Source organism: Salvelinus fontinalis, chromosome 28, assembly GCF_029448725.1.
Source record: "Salvelinus fontinalis isolate EN_2023a chromosome 28, ASM2944872v1, whole genome shotgun sequence".
Lineage (NCBI taxonomy): Eukaryota > Metazoa > Chordata > Actinopteri > Salmoniformes > Salmonidae > Salvelinus > Salvelinus fontinalis.
In genome coordinates, this window is record NC_074692.1 from 25852716 (window position 1) to 25874141 (window position 21426).

The window sequence follows — 21426 nt, forward strand, 5'->3', positions numbered from 1 at the left end:
CTGTACTGTGTTTTGTCTGGGGGAATAGTCCGACTCCACACCCAGACCTGCCACTCATACTGCCGACCTGAGAGTAGCGGAGCCACAGCACCAGCCTGTGGTCACTCTTCAGAGGAAACTCTGACTGGCCAATCCTTAGTCAACGGCAGCCTCCCTATTCATATTACCGAGAGTAAGTTAAGTAGAGGGCTAATGAGCAAGACTGAGAAAAGCCCATTCCAGAGTTGCACGTTGTAATATTCTGACAAACAAAAAGAACAATCTGCGTTGTCCAAAATAAAATAATGGATCGATGTGCCTGACTACAGTCCAATTCTACCAGACTGTAGTTGGACAACAATGGTCCTCTGAGAGTAAGGGACCTGAGAAGGTCTGTTGTTTTCTTTTTCCAGGAAATGGATTTCTCACAAGGTGCACAAACCTGGTTTCCCAGGTCAAAATCAGATTCTTGTTTGAAAGAACAGAAAACAGCAGACAATGGGTCACACTAGAGACCAAGGCCTAACTGTAGAACTCGGTCTAGTTTCCATGGAGACAGACTGGAATGATTGACATTTTGACAGACTGCTGTGCTGGTCAATACCCATGTTTGAAGGTTGTTGATAATGGAACTGGCAAAAGCACAGCTGCTTTTTCACATTATAAATCATAAAATGATTTCAAGAACATTAGATTGTAAGACAGCAGACCAATGAAGGGCATATTACTGTGACATAAAACAAAAGACATGAGGCAGCTACCTTCGTCAGTAAAGATTAATAATGTAGTCAGTAGTTTCGATCCAATATTTGGAAAGTACAGTATTAAATACAGTGAACATTCAATAAAAAGTAGATTCAGAATATCAGATTTACCAACTGATTCAACTCCCAGGGACTCTTGGTCTTTGTTAACTGTAACATGTGTACTATTGTGTACCTAATGTTTCTCATTCTATTACTTAGACATGCAGACAACTAGACACTTGGGACAGTTTAGTGCTTGCCCAAAAGAACATTGACAGTGCAAATACAGTAATATTCCTTATTCAGTATTTTTTTAAAGCATGATTAAAAACCAATATTGATTCACATTTTCTCATACGATTTGTGTGACACAAAGAAATAATAATAACATTGATGACAGAGTTCTAAGAGACAGACTCAGTCCGGTCCCTCTCACCCTGTGCCATCTGTTCGACAGCGTTACAGTAGACAGCCCTGCTCCCCAGCTTAATGTACAAAGGCCGTTTCTAAGGCTCTAGTATTTTATGATGACTCAGGGCAATGGGAATGTTCTGGGACACTGTGTGGGAGGTTGGAATTAGTTGGTCAATTCAATCTGTAACAGTGAACAGACAGTAGGAATTAACTGGATACTGAAGGGTATTGGTGTGGGATAAGAGAAGGGGTACAGAGAGATTGTGGTCCAGAGACATCTCTCTCGGACTGCTTTGGAACACTGTGCTAGGACTGGGATATGTGTGTGTGTGTGTGTGTATGGGGGGGATAAACACTTGGGTAGACCACTGGTCAGTAACAATGCATTTGTAAAGGGTGTCTGAAAGAAAGGTTTAGTCCAGAGGCACCTCTCGGGGTATGAGTTCCTGGGGCATGGTGGCCTTTTTTGACTCCTTCATCTTGTCCAGGCCGAACAGCAGGTCCAGCTGGGTGATGGGCCGCAGACGCTCCTCCACCCCTGCTCTGGAGATGGATGGGACAAAGGTCAGAGGTCAACCAAAGATGCAGACATACAGTACCAGTCAAAAGTTGATACACCTACTCATTCAAAGGTGTCTTTATTTTTACTATTTTCTACACTGTAGAATAGTGACATAAAAAGACATAAAAAATATGAAACAACACATGGTCATCATGTAGTAATGAGTTCGTCACCTGGAATGCATTTCAATTAACAGGTGTGCCTTGTTAAAATTTGATTTGTGGAATTTCTTTCCTTCTTAATGCATTTGAGCCAATGAGTTGTGTTGTGACAAGGTAGGGGTGGTATACAGAAGATAGCCCTATTTGGTAAAATACCAAGTCCATAGTACGGCAAGAGCAGCTCAAATAAGCAAAGAGAAACGACAGTCCATCATTACTTTAAGACATGAAGGTCAGTCAATATAGAACATTTCAAGAAGTTTGAAAGTTTCTTCAAGTGCAGTCGCAAAAACCATCAAGCACTATGATGAAACTGGTTCTCATGTGGATCGCCACAGGAAAGGAAGCCCCAGAGTTACCTCTAACTTATCCACTGCAGCAGAGTTAAAAGCCTCAGAAATTGCAGCCCGAATAAATGCTTCAGAGTTCAAGTAACAGACACATCTCAGCATCAACTGTTCAGGGACTGCATGAAATCAGGCTTTCATGATCGAATTGCTGAACGAAACCACTACTAAAGGACACCAATAAAAGAAGAGACTTGCTTGGGCCAAGAACCACGAGCAATGGGTATTAGACTGGTGGAAATCTGTAATTTTGTCTGATGAGTCCAAATTTGACATTTTTGGTTCCAACCGGCGTGTCTGTGAGACGCAGAGTAGGTAACGGATGATCTCCACATGTGTGGTTCCCACCGTGAAGCATGGAGGTGGTGGTGGTGTGCTTTGCTGGTGACACTGTCAGTGATTTATTTAGAATTCAAGGCACACTTAACCAGCATGGCTACCACAGCATTCTGTAGCGATATGCCATCCCATCTGGTTTGGGCTTAGTGGAACTATCATACGTTTTTCAACAGGACAATGACCCAACACACCTCCAGGCTGTGTAAGGGATATTTTACCAAAAAGGAGAGTGATGGAGTGCTGCATCAGACAACATGGCAATCAACTGACCTCAACCCAACTGAGATGGTTTGGGATGAGTTGGACCGCAGAGTGAAGGAAAAGCATTCCATATGTTTTATTTTATAGTTGTGATGTCTTCACTATTATTCTACAATGTAGGAAATAGTCTAAGTAAACAAAAATCCTTGAATGAGTAGGTGTCCAAACTTTTGACTGGTACTGTAGGTGTTTTATGAAAAATGTTCAACCATCGCCAGCTTTTAAGAGCTGAAGACTTCTGTCGAAAGGAAAAAACACAAGCACAACAAAAGTATACTGTAACTTACAGCTACATTCAGCATAGTAAAAAGATCAAAGACCAGCAGTTTGATGCTTGAGTTAGAAACAGTAATGGTTGTTACTTGTCTTCCTCGTCCTCCTCCTGCATCTGCTGGGCTATCTGTTTCATCTGCTGCTTGCGGACGTAGTCTCTAACACGGTACATGGCAGCATCACGACACAGCTCCCTGAGGTCACTGCCTGATGAACCCTCCGACTTCTCTGCTATCTCCTTCAGATTAATGGCATTGCTTAGCTGAGGAAGAGAGGGACAAAGTGTTGGTTTAGTATACAGCACATTTATTCAGGCATGATACCGTAAATCATCACTATTCCAGATTTCATTGTCATTTGTTGTGATGTTTGTTACCATTTAACCTTGAAATCCAACAACAGTGGATAGGTATGAAACGACTCAAACTGGTTGGATATCAGAGGAAACGAAGGGGTGGAGATGGTGTTAGCTTACATTTTCTCCTGCCAGGATCAACTTCAGTATCTCTGTCCTCTGTCTTGTAGTCTACAGAAGTACATAACATAATGAGAGACAGTTTTTAACTTGACAGCTTGATTATCAGAGTGCATTCACAATGTTCAAGTGTGTATATCTCACTGGTAGGCCCACGTGAAAGGTGGTGGGCATTCTGCGCAGTATGGCTGGGTCCAGATCCTGTGGTCTATTCGTGGCCCCCATCACCATCACCTGCAAGAACAATACCACTACATTAACTAACTGTACAACCAGCAAAGCAAGATATTAAACCAATGGCCAATACTCACGTAAGAACAAATAAGACAAATCTAAGTTGGTGGTGGTACCTGGCTGCTTGCCCCAGTCTCCAGCCCGTCCCACAAGCTCATAAACTGGGCCTTCATCATGGCTGTGGCCTCATGGTCCAGACTGGAGCGATTCCTCAGGAAGGAGTCTGAAAAATAAGACTCCAAAAGTGAACACAGCCTCAAATATGATTATATAATGGTTGAGGTTAAAATAAATCAGAAAAGGATATCAATCAAGAGCATTACACTACTGGATATTAAATGAACAGCTCTCACTAATGGTTCACAAATTAGTTTTAAATCAAGAGAGATACGTAACGACACACTCACCAATTTCATCTATGAAAATGATACATGGCTGGATCTTGACAGCCAATGAGAAGACAGCAGCGGTGAGCTTCTGTGATTCGCCGTACCACTTGTCCGTCAGAGTGGAGGGCTGCAGGTTGATGAACTGGCATCCTGAGGCTTTGGCGGTTGCCTTGGCAATAAGAGTCTTCCCACACCCGGGAGGCCCATACAACAACACCCCTGAGGTGGTGACAGAGAGAATCAAATCATTCATTCACTTAATGCCCAAAAGTGTTACCCAAAATAATTTACTTTGGAAGAAAAAAATATGCAAAATACAACATGATGTGAAATGTGCCCTGAAGCATTCACCTTTGGGAGGCTGAAAGAGTTTGGATCCAGCCAGCAGGTGTCTCTTCTGGAAGGGAAGGATGACAGTGTCCTGCAGCTCATAAATGACCTCATCAAGCCCTGCAATATCCCTCCAGGACACCTACAAATGAAGAGCAGCAAAATCATTAGGCTTACAACTTTATAAACAATGTGCAAAACGACTTCTTTCCTCTAACTTACTGTACAAAGCACCGATTATGTAACACCACAAACTTGGTAAGTCACAAAAATACAATTTAAAGAAGAACTGTCACACTTTATAGATTTCCCTTACCCTCATGCTGCGTGGATCTACCAGGTGAGAAGCAATGTTCATCTCATATTCAGTGAGTTTGACACCCTCCACTCCAATCTGCTTCATCAGCTGCTCTGCCTGGAGGAGGAGATGGATGTCACTCTACTGCTTAACACAATTGTTGGTTAATCTAACAATAATAAATAAATATATATTATAAGATGAATCAGATCTAAACATTAACAATATGTGCGCATACCCTTTTCTTGGCCTGGATCTTCTGTTTATGTGTAGGGTCCATTGCCTCCACCACCCATTTGATGCCGTAGTAGGTGGCAGCTCCAAAGATGGTCAGTCTCACTATCATTCCCACTACTTCATTTCGGGAAAGAGGGCGCATCAACACCTCCTGGGGAATGTCTTTCAGCAACATCTCAGCAACCAGTTGTCAGCCCATTGGCAGAGAATGACAATATGCGGTGCACAGGGAACTGCCTGAAAGAGAAACTGGAAGCACAAAAGACAGTTTCAAGCTACTGTAGCAACTGAAGCAATAGTATGTTCAGCTCAAGCTTAGCTCACGTTCACCAAAGTCAAAGACTCAAGCCTACACTCCTTAACAGTACATCTTGGGCTAAGGTCAAGTTTAATCTTGTAACATACATGACTCATGATTAAGGTCATGCTGTTCTACAGTGATTCTCTATGAGATGAAACCACTGTCACGGAACGTCACTCCAGTAAATACAATTACTGCACACTAGCTACTGTCAGCTGCTAGTCCTAACAAAATAGCTCGCTAACGTTAGCCAACATCTCACTTCTGTCAACTGCACATCTGACTGCAAAAATGTGTTACAAATTCTAATTGCTTCCTCTCGTAGTTACGATCGGACACATAACAAACACTCACGATGAAGCTTGCTAGCTAGCTACTGCCTTCGGCTTAATTTGGGTTGCCATGGATGCTAGTTAGCTACCGTTATCATGAATGCTATCTAAATAGCCGGCTAGCTACATGTATAGCTATCTAGTAACGTTAGTCAAGCGTCAAAAGAAACAAATGAATAACTGGTATGTTCAAACTACATATATGCAGTCTCTAGAAAACCGTATGTGATGTCATAAAATAACGAAACAACCCTAGAAATACACTCACGAAATTTAGGCAACCCCACAGCGAACTAGCTAGCATTATGTGAAGTGTTACTGGCACTGTACACCGATCTGAGGCAAAGGTTCAATCCTCAATAGTTCCGGCCTAGTTCCGTCTCCGTAACCAGACAACTACCGTTCTTATTCTTCTTCTGTAGGTTTTATGGCGGACTACAACGCAGTTGCCGCCACCAACTGGATGGGTTGAAACCCAAACAAGGTACAAAGAAAATCCATACGTAATAAGAAACGAACTTAATCCATCCAAATAAAAATAGTACATTGACAAATCAAAACTCCCACTTCTTCCTTCTTTCAAATCTCCTTATCTCCCTTTTCAGGCTCTAGGGCCTGAGAGGGTGGTTCGGCTTGTGACAATATTTAATGTAACTCCTTCACCGAGAAATCTTTCAGCGCAAGGAACTGCTCCACCGGATCCACAATGATTTATATCTTCCTGGACCTTCTCTCCACCTTGGCAGTGCCATTAATCACCATAGCTATAAAAGCCATGAAGTCCACCTTCTTAACCCCTAAAATGTCAGGATCCTGCTGGTGAAAGGCAACCCCTGCAGCCTGCAGTGAAGGCCTATCCACCACCATGGACTCTTCAGGTGCACCATTCAAACCCTCAACCCTTTAATAGCTGCTGCATATGAAATGCTCTAGACAGCCCTGACTTTGGCCACGTCATTCTCTTTCATTCTTGTGCGGCATTTGAAAGACGTGGCTTCATGGATCCCACCACAATTGGAACATGTCACATTTTCATCACTTTTATAACACATTATATGATCTTTTCCACAACTTGGACATCTCGGCTTCTCCCTTCTGCGAACACTTGAAACATGACCAATTGCTTTACAATGATCACATTGCATTGGACTTGGGATGAATGCTCTGACTGTAGTTAATATACCCTAACTACACTTGAGTAGGGAGAGACTCCATATCAAAAAACAAAAGAACAGAGAGACTCTTGACTTTTTCTTCATTCACCACACGATTCATTTGACATGCATCAATCACTCCAGGAATACTTTGAATCTCTTCAACATCGACTTCCCACGATGTGCCAGATATAACCCCCTTGAGGGGTGCCCTGTTTCCAAGAGACACACATAACACTTCACACTTATCAAATCGGGTGAGACGCAACACACATTTTTCTGATCCCCCTCTCGTGATCCTTACAGCCTTCACTCTACCCAGCACTCTCTCTACCAGTTTGGATATCTCAAATTGATTCCTCAAGATAGGTAATTCGATCAGCTGCTCCTCATTTACAAACCGTACTCCTACAAGATACAAAGTGACATTCTCATCACTGTACCATACTTTGCTCCGTTTTCCATTATTTTGGACAAGATTCCAATTCTTCTTGATTCTATCACCATTAGACCGCTCCGCCCTCTTTTTCAGTCTCCCCACTCTCAAAGCCTAGACAAATCACTGTTCCGTCTCCCGACTACCATGCACCACAAATACTACTGAATAATAGTATTATAAAAATTTGACAGGATACCGTGTTCATCACAAATACATTTTTCTATTTAACAAGTAATGACACAAAAGCAGTCATCTGAGAGATACAGCATCCTAATTCCACATAGGAGCCACTGGGTGGCATACTTAGCACACTAGATAAAACAGAGAGGAGCACAATGGAGAGCAGCACGATAAGCATGTACAGTGCCTTCAGAAGGTAATCATACACCTATACAGTGCATTCACATTTTGTTGTTACAGCCTGAATTCAAAATTTCTTAAATATATTATTTTTTTCTCACCCATCTACACAAAATAGCCCATAACGACAAAGTAAAAACATGTTTTTACAAATGTTTGCAAATGTATTAAAAATGAAATACAGAATTATCTAATTTACATACGTATTCATACCCCTGAGTCAGTACATGTTAGAATCACCTTTGGCAGTGATTACAGCTGTGAGTCTTTCTGGGTCAGTCTATAAGAACTTTGCACACCTTTACTGTACAATATTTGCTAATTTTTCATTAAACAATTCTTCAAGCTTTGCCAAGTTGTTTGTTGATCATTGCTAGACAGTCATTTTCACGTCTTGCCATACATTTTCAAGACGATTTTAGTCTAAACTGTAACTAGGCCACTCAAGAACATTCAATGTCGTCTTGGTAAGCAACTCCAGTTTTATACTGAGTGTACACAACATTAGGAACATCTGCTCTTTCCCATGACGTAGACTGACCAGGGGAATCGAGGTGAAAGCTATTATCCCTTATTGATGTCACCTGTTAAATCCATTTCAATCAGTGTAGATGAAGGGGAGAAGGCAGGTTAAAGAAGGATTTTTAAGCCTTGAGACAATTGAGACATGGATGGTGTATGTGTGCCATTCAGAGGGTGAATGGTAAGACAAAGATTTAAGTCCCTTTGAACGGGATGTGGTAGTATGTGTCAGGCGCACTAGTTTGAGTGTGTCAAGAAACACTGCTGGGTTTTTCACGCTCAACAGTTTTCCGTGTGTATCAAGAATGGGCCACCACCCAAAGGACATCCAATCCCTGTGGAATGCTTTCAACACCTTGTAGAGTCCATGTCCTGACGAATTGACACTGTTATGAAGGCAAAAATGGTGCAAATCAATAGTAGGAAGGTGTTCCTAATGCTTTGTACACTCAGTGTATATTTGGCCTTGTGTATTAGGTTATAGTCCAGTGTCTGTTGGAAAGCAGACTGAACCAGATTCTGCCTGTGCCTAGCCCTATTTTGTTTATTTTTATCCTAAAAAACTCCCTAGACCCTGCCGATGACAAGCATACCCATAACATGATGCAGCCACAACCATGCTTGAAAATATGAAGATTGGTACTCAGTGATGTGTTGGATTTTCCCCAAACGTAATGCTTTATATTCAGGACATAAAGTTAATTTCTCTGCCACATTTCCTGCAGTTTTACTTTAGTGCCTTATTGCATAAAGGATGCATCTTTTGGAATGTTTTTATTCTGTAAAGTCTTCCTGCTTTTCACTCTGTCATTTAGGTTAGTATTGTGGAGTAATTACAATGATGTTGATCCATCCTCAGTTTTCACCTGTCACAGCCATTAAACTCTGTAACTGTTTTAAAGTCACCATTGGCCTCATGCCGAAATCCCTGAGCGGTTTCCTTCCTCTTCAGCAAATGAGTTTGGAAGGACACATGTATCTTTGTAGTGACTGGTTGTATTGATACACCATCCAAAGTGTAATTAATAACTTCACCATGCTCAAAGGGATATTCAATGTCTGCTTTTTAAAAAATGTCCCATTTACCAATAGGTGCCCTTCTTTGCAAAGCATAGGAAAGCCTCCCTGGTCTTTGTGGCTGAATCTGTGTTTGGAATTCACTGCTCGACTGAGGGACCTTACAGATGTGTGGGGTACAGAGATGAGGTAGTCATTCAAAAATCATGTTAAACCCTATTATTGCACACAGAGTGAGTCCATGCAACTTATTATGTGACTTGTTAATCAAATCTTTACTTCTGAACTTATTTAGGCTAGACAGAACAAAGGGGTAGAATACTTATTGACTCAAGATATTTCAGCTTTTCATTTTTAATTACTTTGTAAAATATTCAAAAAACATCATTCCTATTTCACATTATGTGTTAATGTGTGTAGGCCAGTGACACTCAATTTAATAATTTTTAAATTCAGGCTGTAACACAACAAAATGTTGAAAAAATGTGAATACTTTCTGAAGGCATAAAATATCATTGATTAGGACTCATCATCAGCTTTCACACAATATTAAACCTCCATCAGTCAGACTGACCAGGGGATAAACTATGGCCAGATATATCACATGATATAGTCTTGAAGAAGGCTACAGTATGTTCAGTGTAAAAAATGATATTGAGACTTACAGAAAACAAGACAACTTACTACACATTATTTTCCCACTTCATCTTCAAATCTGGCACATCTGTAAGGCACTGCACTTTTACCTGATCTGCATTGATGGTCGCCTATGGCATTGACTTTAAAAGGACTATTGCCTGTTTTACTGTATATGTCTGTGATCTACAGTGAGACGGCCAGCCCTTAGCTTTGAAATAGCGTATGGAGGTTTTAGGGCTGCTACTGCTAAAAAAGAAGAGTTAGACCTTATCTGACAGAGCACACTTTATCTCTAGTGACAGGCCTCTGAATCTGCTGAGATTATGGGTGTTTGATCTGTCGCCAAGCGCACCATGAAGTCCTGAGATGAATGTAAATAAAGCTTTTTTTAAATTTGATTTTCATAAAATCTTCAAGTCCTGTGATAATGGATGAGTCAGTCATTCTAACAGCAGCCAGTCAGATAGGAATGTAACAAATGTGGCTCTCCAGCATGCCACTTAGCACACCCGGGCCACAGGGATTACAATTATCACAGTTTGTGAGCTCACATTTGGAGCTGTTGTCACAGCTTGGGATAGGATACCAGAAATTCACTGATACGGCACAAAAAAAATGTTTTTTGGAGCAACACTGGTGGGGATCCATTGCAACATTGTTGTGAAAATAAGTTTAAATAAACAGTTGTAATCATTACTGTGCTTATCTGTGGGTACTTCAATTACATCTCTAAATTGCTTATGCAAAATTCCAATCCATGCAATTAGCTATAGCGTGTACCACCATGTAAAGCCCATCTTTTGTTGTTGTAAAACAGCAATCGACTGGAATTGCCAGACACCTTTGCTCATGAAGCTGTTTCATAAAAAAAAGCTATAATCCCCCTGTAGTGCAAAATCAGGTCCCTTGAGAAAGGCAGCTGACAGGGCCATTTTGATGGGTCTGGGCATGAAAACACAGTGGTGTGTATCTGCAAAGTGCAGCTGGGCCTCTGTATTCCCACAACACCTTACACCTCGCCTGAAACAGCCAGCTCTCTGGGTGTGGTGAAAAACACATTCAGCTCTAACAACTCTCTCTCATGACTTTTTCTAACGACTCTCTTTCATGACTCTGTCTCAGCCTCTCACGTTGTGGCTGAATTAAAAGTAACAACTGCAGTCCCGTGGGAAATATTTTCTGTGATTTTCCCTTTCTTCTGGGGAACATGATGGTTAATTGCTAGATCTCAGTTAATTGCTAGATCTCCCTGTGAAAAGATATTACACCTGGCAAGGTAAGAAAATATGTGAGTGGATTGTTTATTTGCCTGTTGCCCAGAGGAGCAAAATATGTATTTGTGTGATTGTGAATACCGGCAAAATTAAGTCCATGCAAGATGCCACATTTCTCTTCAATGGTAAAATTAGGTGTTTTGCACCACTATAAAATATCTTATTGTTTGCACGATGTGCTTCCATATCAAAACCAGACCACTCAAAACAAGCAATATTACATGAGATATTAATGCAGGAGCTCACACAAATGGTTTGCTCCTCTTATTTTACAGAGCGGTTCGTTAGGCCTGGCATTTAACTAACCTACAATAAACAGCTGCTAAATGTGCAGTACTTGATGAACTAATGGAAATTCAAATAATAATCAAATCAAATGTTATTTGTCACATACACATGGTTAGCAGATGTTAATGCGAGTGTAGCGAAATGCTTGTGCTTCTAGTTCCAACCACGCAGTAATATCTAACAAGTAATCTAACCTAACAATTTCACAACAACTACCTTATACACACAAGTGTAAAGGAATGAATAAGAATATGTACATAAAAATATATGAATGAGCGATGGCCGAACGGCATAGGCAAGATGCAGTAGCTGGTATAGAGTACAGTATATACATATGAGATGAGTAATTTAGGGTATGTAAACATTATATAAAGTGGCATTGTTTAAAGTGGCTAGTGATATATTTATTACATCAATTTTTTCATTATTAAAGTGGCTAGAGATGAGTCAGTATGTTGGCAGCAATCACTCAATGTTAGTGATGGCTGTTTAACAGTCTGGTGGCCTTGAGATAGAAGCTGTTTTTCAGTCTCTCGGTCCCCGCTTTGATGCACCTGTACTGACCTCGCATTCTGGATGATAGCGGGGTGAACAAGCAGTGGCTCGGGTGGTTGTCCTTGATGATCTTTTTGGCCTTCCTGTGACATTGGGTGGTGTAGGTGTCCTGGAGTGCAGGTAGTTTGCCCCCGGTGATGCGTTGTGCAGACCTCACTACCCTCTGGAGAGCCTTATGGTTATGGGCGGAGCAGTTGCCGTACCAGGCGGTGATACAGCCCGACAGGATGCTCTCGATTGGGCATCTATACAAGTTTGTGAGTGTTTTTGGTGACAAGCCGAATTTCTTCAGCCTCTTGAGGTTGAAGAGGAGCTGCTGCGCCTTCTTCACCACGCTGTTTGTGTGGTTGGAACATTTCAGTTTGCCCGTGATGTGTATGCCGAGGAACTTAAAACTTTCCACCTTCTCCACTACTGTCCCATCGATGTGGATAGGGGGCTGCTCCCTCTGCTGTTTCCTGAAGTCCACGATCATCTCCTTTGTTTTATTGACATTGAGTGTGAGGTTATTTTCCTGACAACACACTCCGAGGGCTCTCACCTCCTCCCTGTAGGCCGTCTCGTCGTTGTTGGTAATCAGGCCTACCACTGTAGTGTCGTCTGAAAACTTGATGATTGAGTTGGAGGCGTGCATGGCCACGCAGTCATGGGTGAACAATGTTACTATATCACTTGTGTTATTACTTTCCATGGTTAGTATTCCGTTTATGCATCTACTTAGACTGTCTTTCTTCAGAAGTGCTACTCTCTGAAGCCTGGTTGTACCTTATAGCTGAACACCTCTCGTCTCATTCTTCCCTTTTAAGCATTAGTGTAACCTGTATGATTAATGCCTATCGGATTAGGCAAAAAGCTCTTATCTGGCAAAGGAAGATGAAAATCCAATGATTCATGAGCTGACAGGAGATGTTGTCTGAGCGAGGACTCACGATAGGACTCACAAAGGGGAACTTCACACTGCGTCAAGTCTTCCTCAGGCAATGTGTGCTCTTTGTTAATTCCGAGAAGGTAACACAGACAGGCAGAGATGACCCACTGACATTGGCAGAGTAAGAAGATTACAAATGTAGTTTCACAATGACAGTTCCCCCCTGCTTTGTGTTCACTGGTATTTCCATGGTAACTGAGACACTGTCAACATAACAAGCAACTGAAAACAAAGGCTGATAATTGATGCCCTCTACTGCCATGATGTGTGGACAGCCAGAGAGTGAGGGGGAGTTAATGGCTTAGCATCCCATTTCCCTGCAAGGAAATATGTGGCATTCTTAAGGCGTCTTCTCGACTATACCATTAGGGTTTGAATCTCATTTTGTTGTTATTGAATCAAAGTATGTAGATACGGTCTGAACAAATTGAAAGCAAATCCTTAACATTTTCTTTTGGTGCATTCTAGTAAAGGCATGTTTAAATACAAATAACCCTCTTCATTTTCGATTCGTTGCCTGTTCAAGCAAAGCCACTGATTTAAACCACAGAATTGCGAGTTGTACATATACAATCAATCGTGAATAAGAAAATAACTGCTGAGTTGCCAAAAGAATGTGCACACACATGTATCTTCTCTCTGTAACTGCTGCATGACAAACAAACAACACCACAGTCATCCATCATCATTCACGTTGTGGATAAGCCTATGCATTTTTGGATTCGTTCCAGTATGCATATGTGACACTGCAGATTGTCTTTCCATAGTCCATTAGAGTATGGCAGTGAAAAATAAAGCATGCACTCTTCATTGGCAGCAGTCACATTGTCCACAATAAATCAAAAGGTTAATGTTCATTCAATGTGTCTTTTGATAATTGATGGCTCATTTCCCCGTGAGCTCTTGGTTGACACAATGTATTGGCAGGTCAAGCATTGTCCAGTGTGATTCAGATCAGTCAGTGTGTTTTTTTCTGTTGCCTTGATTTGTCCTTTAAAAATAGCGGCTAATGAGGATTGGATTCCATCACTACAGGGATCTTAAAGGAATACTACACTCTAAAATAATATTTTAGTATTTTGTCTGTTAGTCTACTTTTAATAATACAATTTCCCAAAACGTTTCATGTCAGCAGTCAAGTTTTCAAAATAAAGCAGTTTCAATAGAGCAAAAACTTGCCTTGATGCATCATATAGTATGATGCAAAACGCATGATAAAGGTTAAAGGTGATCTGAGGTGATCTTGAGGCAAACATGCTGCCAACCACCTAGCTAGCTAGCATTATCATTAAAAAAACATACATACTGTCATGTCAACAATCTGCACATCTAGCTTTAGCTGGCTAGCAAACGCTAGACAATGTAGCTAGTTAAAGTAGACTGCTTATTAGTAAGTAAAAAACAATCAGAATACAAGACACAAGATAGATAGATAGCTAGTTTGCTAACATTTGCTTTTAGCTACATTGTTGAACACAAAGGTTAGCAGCTAACGTTAGATAGCAAGTAGCAATCAGGCTAACTTTATTAAGGCAACAATGTCAACGCTGACCTGAACAGGAGAACGTTGGCCATTTGTGTGTGACTTTGTCACTTGTCAGTGCGTGTTGGCTGTGTCTGCTGTGTTTGAGTCTGGCGGCAGTAGTCTCATCTCCTTTCATTCCACTGGCTCCCAGATTGAGGCACAATGAAGGTCTTTTGAGCGCAAAGACACACCTTTCCCCAAGGCCAGCCCAGTGGCTATGGCTCGGCCAAACCCCCATGTTTTCGCTCAAACTCCATATTTCTTCTCTATCACTATACAAGCAGTGGTGCACCTTCTGTTGGGAAAAGCAACTGCAGATTTGGACTTTAAGGTTTGATGATTTGTCGGCATAAATTAATCATACACAGCTAATAATCCTTTAATTTTTTTTGTCCAACAATGTTTTTGCATACCAATTACTGTCAAAAACATGTCCAGAGGTGACTGTGGACAGGTTTACAGCACATACAGTTGAAACAGATTTACACTAATAATCCTGTAACATTAATCATCTTCTATCGCCGGGCCATGACCTATATTTCTTCACTGACTTTAGGAGTATATTCCTTTGATGGCTGTGCTGTAGGTCTCTAGCAGCAGGTTGATGTTTATTGTCATTAGTCTTGTCCTGGAGATAGAACTAAAGGTTGTCTCCGTAGATAGGCCAGCTGTAAAGTCAGAATTGGCTATATTGTAAAAATGCTTTTGGGTCTTAATTTAAAGTTAGGGTTAGGCATTAGGGTTAGCAGTGTGGTTATGGTTAGGGTTACTGTTAGGGTTAGGTTTAAAATCAGATTGTATGACTTTGTGGCTCTGCCAGCTGGTGACCACTCTGCAGAGCTGCCTCCAAAACAAGATTGATGATGAAAAACGCTAACCTGCTCTCTAGTCTGTAATGACTTAACCTTTGCTTGCTTTGTTTTTTATGCCCTAATGCACATGACCCTATGTCCAAGCCAGTCGCCTTACCCCAACCAAACGACCCCCAACAGGAAAGCAAGTGCCATTGTCTACAAGTTTAGTCCTGGTTAATGTACGCTAATGTTTCGTGAAGTTTTTCTGTGAAGTGTGCAATGCCCCTGAATGGGGTTTGTTATGTGTGTATCAATTGTAAAGTATGTTGGACCTTGTTGTACCGTCTACTGTGTTTTATTGTGCTGTGTTGCGGTGTCAACACCCCAAGGCCTCCACACCACCACAGTTGCTCTAAACATCCACCATTCTTACATCATCAACCCTCACCAGAAGAGCCAGAGCTGATGTAACAGTAGTAACTTTACGTCGTCCCCTCGCCCCGACACGGGCGCGAACCAGGGACCCTCTGCACACATCAACAGTCACCCATGAAGCGTCGTTACCCATCGCTCCACAAAAGCCGCGGCTCTTGCAGAGCAAGGGGCAACCCTACTTAAAGTCTCAGAGCAAGTGACGTAACTGATTGAAATGCTACTAGCGCGTACCCGCTAACTAGCTAGCCATTTCACATCCGTTACACTCACCCCCCTTTCAACCTCCTCCTTTTCCGCAGCAACCAGTGATCCGGATCAACAGCATCAATGTAACAGTATAACTTTACGTCGTCCCCTCGCCCCGACACGGGCGCGAACCAGGGACCCTCTGCACACATCAACAACTGACACCCACGAAGCGTCGTTACCCATCGCTCCACAAAAGCCGCGGCCCTTGCAGAGCAAGGGGCAACCCTACTTAAAGTCTCAGAGCAAGTGACGTAACTGATTGAAATGATACTAGCGCGTACCCGCTAACTAGCTAGCCATTTCACATCCGTTACACTGACTTAATAATAACCACCTGGAATGATGCATTTCAGACCTGAGCCAGGATAGAACCGTACAGGGCTGAATCCTCAGGTGACTTCCAAAAAGGAAAACCTCTGGGGATGTCAGTGAGGGTGAAGGCGGGCAGAGGGTAGCACCCAGTTCGCCCTTCTCCTACAGGAAAGGACGTTTAAGTTCAAAGCATGGGAGACTTGTCTGCTGAGTGAAAACAATTGGCCAGTTCCAGCTCCCATTCATCAAAGTGACAGCGGTCGCCACATGGAAATGAATGAATAAATAAAGGGAATGCATTCAGTGTGCAGATGAAGTGGAGCCAGCTGTGTAATGCAAGCAGGCAGCCAGAACTACTAAAGTGAAGACTGTCAGTGGTAGTGGCTGAGCCCATATCAGCAAATGACATCCGCTGTGGTCTGAGGAGCATTCATCTGTATTAACACTACACAATTCTAATTATTTTTCATAGTTGCCCACAAATCACACGTCAATGCTTTTTGAAAGGGAAGCAATTGTTTTTGTGTGTCTCCATAAAAACATTTTTTTCCCCCCACCTGGTTGTGGCAGTTTAGTCCAGGCCAAGGATTTTGTGTATACGAATGGAGAACATTAAGATTCCTTTGTATGTTTGTTGATAGGTACAGTATTTGGGTCATGCAAAAATACAGTGCATTCAGATCCCCTTGACTTTTTCCACATTTTGTTACGTTACAGCCTCATTCTAAAATGGATTGAATAGTTTTTTCCCCATCATCAATCTACTCACAATACCTCATAATGACAAAGCAAAAACAGGTTGATAGAAATTTTGCAAATGTATAAAAAAAAAAAAAAAAGGAAATATCACATTTACAAGTATTCAGACCCTTTACTCTGTACTTTGTTGAAGCACCTTTGGCAGCGATTACAGAGGCTTCTTGGTTATGACACTACAAGTTTGGCACGCCTGTATTTGGGGAGTTTCTCCCATTCTTCTCTCTAGACCTTCTCAATGTCTGTCAGGTTGGATGGGGAGCGTCGCTGCACAGTTATTTTCAGGTCTCTCCAGAGGTGTTCGAGCGGGTTCAAGTCCGTGCTCAGGCTGGGCCACTCAAGAACATTCAGAGACTTGTCCTGAAGCCACTCCTCCGTTTTCTTGGCGGTGTCCTTAGGGTCATTGTACCTGTTGGAAGGTGAACCTTTGCCCCAGTCTGAAGTCCTGAGCGCTCTGGAGCAGGTTTTCATCAAGGATCTCTCTGTACTTTGCTCCATTCATCTTTCCCTCGATCCTGACTAGTCTCCCAGTTCCTGCCGCTGAAGAAATATCCTCACAGCTTGATGCTGCCACCACGATGCTTCACCGTCAGGATGGTGCCAGGCTTCCTCCAGACGTGAACCTTGGCATTCAGGCCAAAGAGTTCAATCTTCTTGGTTTCATCAGACCAGAGAATCTTGTTTCTTATTGTCTGAGAGTATTTTAGGTGCCTTTTGGCAAGCTCCATGCAGGCTGTCATGTGTCTATTACTGAGGAGTGGCTTCTATCTGGCCACTCTACCATAAAGGCCTGATTGATGGAGTGTTGCAGAGATGGTTGGGACGATCTTACCCAATTGCTCAGTTTGGCCGGGCCGACAGATTTCGAAAGAGTCTTCGTGCTTCCAAACATCGTGCTTCCAAACACTTAAGAATGATGGAGGCCACTGTGTTCTTGGGGACCTACAATGCTGCAGACATTTTTTGGTACCCTTCCCCAGATCTGTGCCTCGACACGATCCTGTCTCGGAGCTCTACGGACAATTCCTCCGACCTCATGGCTTGGTTTTTGCTCTGACATGCACTGTCAACTGTGGGACCTTATATAGACAGGTGTGTGCCTTTCCAAATCATGTCCAATCAATTGAATTTACCACAGTTGGACTCCAGTCAAGTTGTAGAAACATCTCAAGGATGATCAATGGAAACAGAATGCACCTGAGCTCAATTTCGAGTCTCATAGCAAAGGGTCTGAATACTTATGTAAATAGGGTATTTCTGTTTTAAATTTTTATAAATTTGCAAAAAAATATAAAAAACTGTTTTTCTTTTGATGAGGATTTAATTTTTTTTACATAATTTTTTAATAAGGCTGTAACGTAACAAAATGTGGGAAAGGGATAGGGGTCTGAATACATTCCCGAATGCACTGTATGTGTTCACCCCTCACTGCCCTCCACTTAAGCTATGACCTGTCACATATTCAATATCCTTTTAAGGATCCGACCCTTTTTAAAAATGTTTGCCTAAAATGACATACTCAAATCTAACTGCCTGTAGCTCAGGACCTGAAGCAGGATATGCATATTCATGATACCATTTGAAAGGAAACACTTTGAAGTTTGTGGAAATGTGAAATTAATGTCGGAGAATATAACACATTAGATCTGGTAAAAGATGATACAAAGAAAATCCATGTTTTTTATTTTATTTTTATCATCATCTTTGAAATGCAAGAGAAAGGCCATAATACATTATTCAAGCCCAGGTGCAATTTAGATTTTGGCCACTAGATGGCGTCAGTGTATGTGCAAAGTGTTAGACCGCTCCAATGAACCACTGCATACAGTATCTGTTCAATATGTTGTATCAAGGCTGCCCAAATGTGCCTAATTGGTTTATTAATACATTTTCAAGTTCATAATTGTGCACTCTTCTCAAACAATAGCATGGTATTATTTCACTTTAATAGCTACTGTAAACTGTATAGTGCAGTTAAATGAACAAGAATTTTAACTTTCTTCCCACATCTGAAATGTCTATGTCCTGTTTTTTTTTGTTTCTTACAACCTCATGCTAATCACATTAGCCTACGTTAGCTTAACCCCAAGGTGTACGCGCAATGCCGTCGGGCGACCGCCAAACAAAAATGTGGTGCACATTAAAATATATATATATATATATATATATTTTTAAAATATATATATATATATATTTTGGTTTCACATTTTCAAACAGTCAATTTAGTATGGCCCACGTCAATAGAAACACAAACCAGCTCTACTGGTAGTACTGCTACTAACAGCAGTACTACACCTGCACCTGTCAACGACACAAGTTGTTCTGTTTCCACGAGCACATCCAATGCTTGCATCAGTAACTCTACATTTGTTGTTAGCCCAGCTAGCATGGACACTGACAGTTGAGAATCTGATGCAGCCGAAGAGCTACTGCCCCCTTACCCGGGAAAGAACCGAACAACAGACAGGGACGTTGGACCATCGAAGAGGTGCAAATATGATTGATTTGGGGTTCACTTATATTGGGAGTCGTGCCTTTCCTCAACCACAGTGTGTTATATGTGCAAAAGTACTATCTCATAACTTGATGAAACCTTCACTCTCGTGCAAAAAAATTGAAACAAAACATGCCAATTTGAAAAATAAGCCACAGGAGTTTATTGAGTGAGAATAAAATTGCCTTTTAGTAGTAAGACATGCATAAAAGCAACAGATACCATTAATAATAAGGGGTTAGAAGCGTCTTATATGGTGAGCTACCGAGTGGCAAGGACAGGCAAGCCCCATACTATTGTGGAGGACTTAATTCTTCCTGCTACCGCAGATATGACTGGGACAATGCTGGAGGAAAAGGCCCCAAAAACTATTCAGACAATGCCTCCATCAAACAACACTGTTTCACGACGCATCAGTGACATGGCAGGAGATATTTTGAAACAATTACTGTTTTAGCATACAAGCCAGTGAATTCTATGCATTACAGCTGGATGAGTCAACAGACGTGGCAGGCCTGGCACAGCTCCTGGTATATGTCCGCTATGTTTATGGGGGGTCAATTAAGGAAGACATACTCTTCTGCAAACCACTGGAAACCAGGACAACAGGAGATTATATTTTTAAAGTACTGGACAGCTTTGTGACATCAAATGGACTTTGGTGGTCAAAATGTGTTGGTATCTGTACTGATGGCGCAAAAGCCATGACAGGGAGACATAGTGGAGTGGTAACGAGCGTGCAACCAGATGCTCTCGACACCACTTGAGTACACTGCAGCATCCACTGAGAGGCTCTTGCTGCCAAAGGAATGCCTGACAGCTTGAAATATGTTTTGGACACTACAGTGAAAATGATTAACTTTGTTAAAGCAAGGCCCCTGAACTCTCATGTATTTTCTGCACTATGCAATGATATGGGCAGCGAGTATGTAACACTTTTACAACATACAGAAGGGCGCTGGTTATCAAGGGGCAAAGTATTGACGTTTTTTAAATTGAGAGACACGCTTAAAGTTTCCTTTACTGACCATAATTTTCTCTTGTCTGACCGCTTGCATGATTACAAGTTTCTCACGTGACTGGCCTATCTGGGTGATGTTTTTTCTTGCCTGAATGATCTGAATCTAGGATTACAGGGACTCTCCGCAACTATATTCAATGTGCGGGACAAAATTGAGGCTATGATTAAGAATTTGGAGCTCTTCTCTGTCTCCAATAACAAGGACAACACAGGTCTTTCCATCATTATATGATTTTTTGTGTGCAATGATTTTTTGTGTGCAAGTTTACGGACAATGTCAAATGTGATATAGCGAAGCACCTGAGTGAATTTGGTGCGCAGTTATGCAGGTACTTTCCCGAAACGGATGACACAAACAACGGGATTCGTTATCCCTCTCATGCCCTGCCTCCAGTCAACTTACCAATATCTGAACAAGAGAGCCTCATCGAAATTGCAACAAGCAGTTCTGTGAAAATGTAATTTAATCAGAAGCCACTGCCAGATTTCTGAATTGGGCTGTGCTCAGAGTATCCTGCCTTGGTAAATCGCGCTGTTAAGACACTGATGCCCTTTGCAACCACGTACCTATGTGAGAGTGGATTCTCGGCCCTCACTAGCATGAAAACTAAATACAGGCACAGACTTTGTGTGGAAAATGATTTAAGACTGAGACTCTCTCCAATACAACCCAACATTGCAGAGTTATGAACATCCTTTTAAGCACACCCTTCTCATTTACCTGTGGTGAGTTATTCACAATTTCCGATGAACAAATAAGGTTTTATTTGTAAGATGGTTAAATAAAGAGCAAATTGATTTATTATTATTATTTGTTCCCTGGACCTATAAGAGCTCTTTGTCACTTCCCACGAGCCGCGTTGTGACAAACTCACACTCATTCTTATGTTTAATAAATGTATCGTATAGTGTGTGGCAGGCTTACAATGATGGCAAAAAAACAACATTTGAGAGTGCGCTGACCCTGGTGCTAGAGGGAGTATGCA

General features: G+C 41.7%; 1 protein-coding gene across 2 annotated transcripts; it reads right to left on the bottom strand.

Annotated features, from left to right (window-relative positions):
• Window positions 1–741: 741 nt before the first annotated feature.
• atad1a (ATPase family AAA domain containing 1a) lies at window positions 742–6055 on the bottom strand. Of its 2 annotated transcripts, none has more exons than XM_055887320.1 (10): window positions 5947–6055; window positions 5047–5294; window positions 4827–4925; window positions 4532–4652; window positions 4199–4399; window positions 3908–4014; window positions 3702–3791; window positions 3558–3608; window positions 3172–3344; window positions 742–1682 (listed from the first exon to the last, which is right to left on the bottom strand). In XM_055887320.1, exons 2-10 carry the CDS (start codon window positions 5218–5220, stop codon window positions 1553–1555), a joined length of 1146 nt encoding a protein of 381 aa, XP_055743295.1. In that variant the 5' UTR covers window positions 5221–5294; window positions 5947–6055; the 3' UTR covers window positions 742–1552. The 2 variants fall into 2 exon arrangements, with proteins under 2 accessions (XP_055743295.1, XP_055743296.1); XM_055887321.1 differs by lacking the exon at window positions 5947–6055 and adding an exon at window positions 5701–5919.
• Window positions 6056–21426: the final 15371 nt, after the last annotated feature.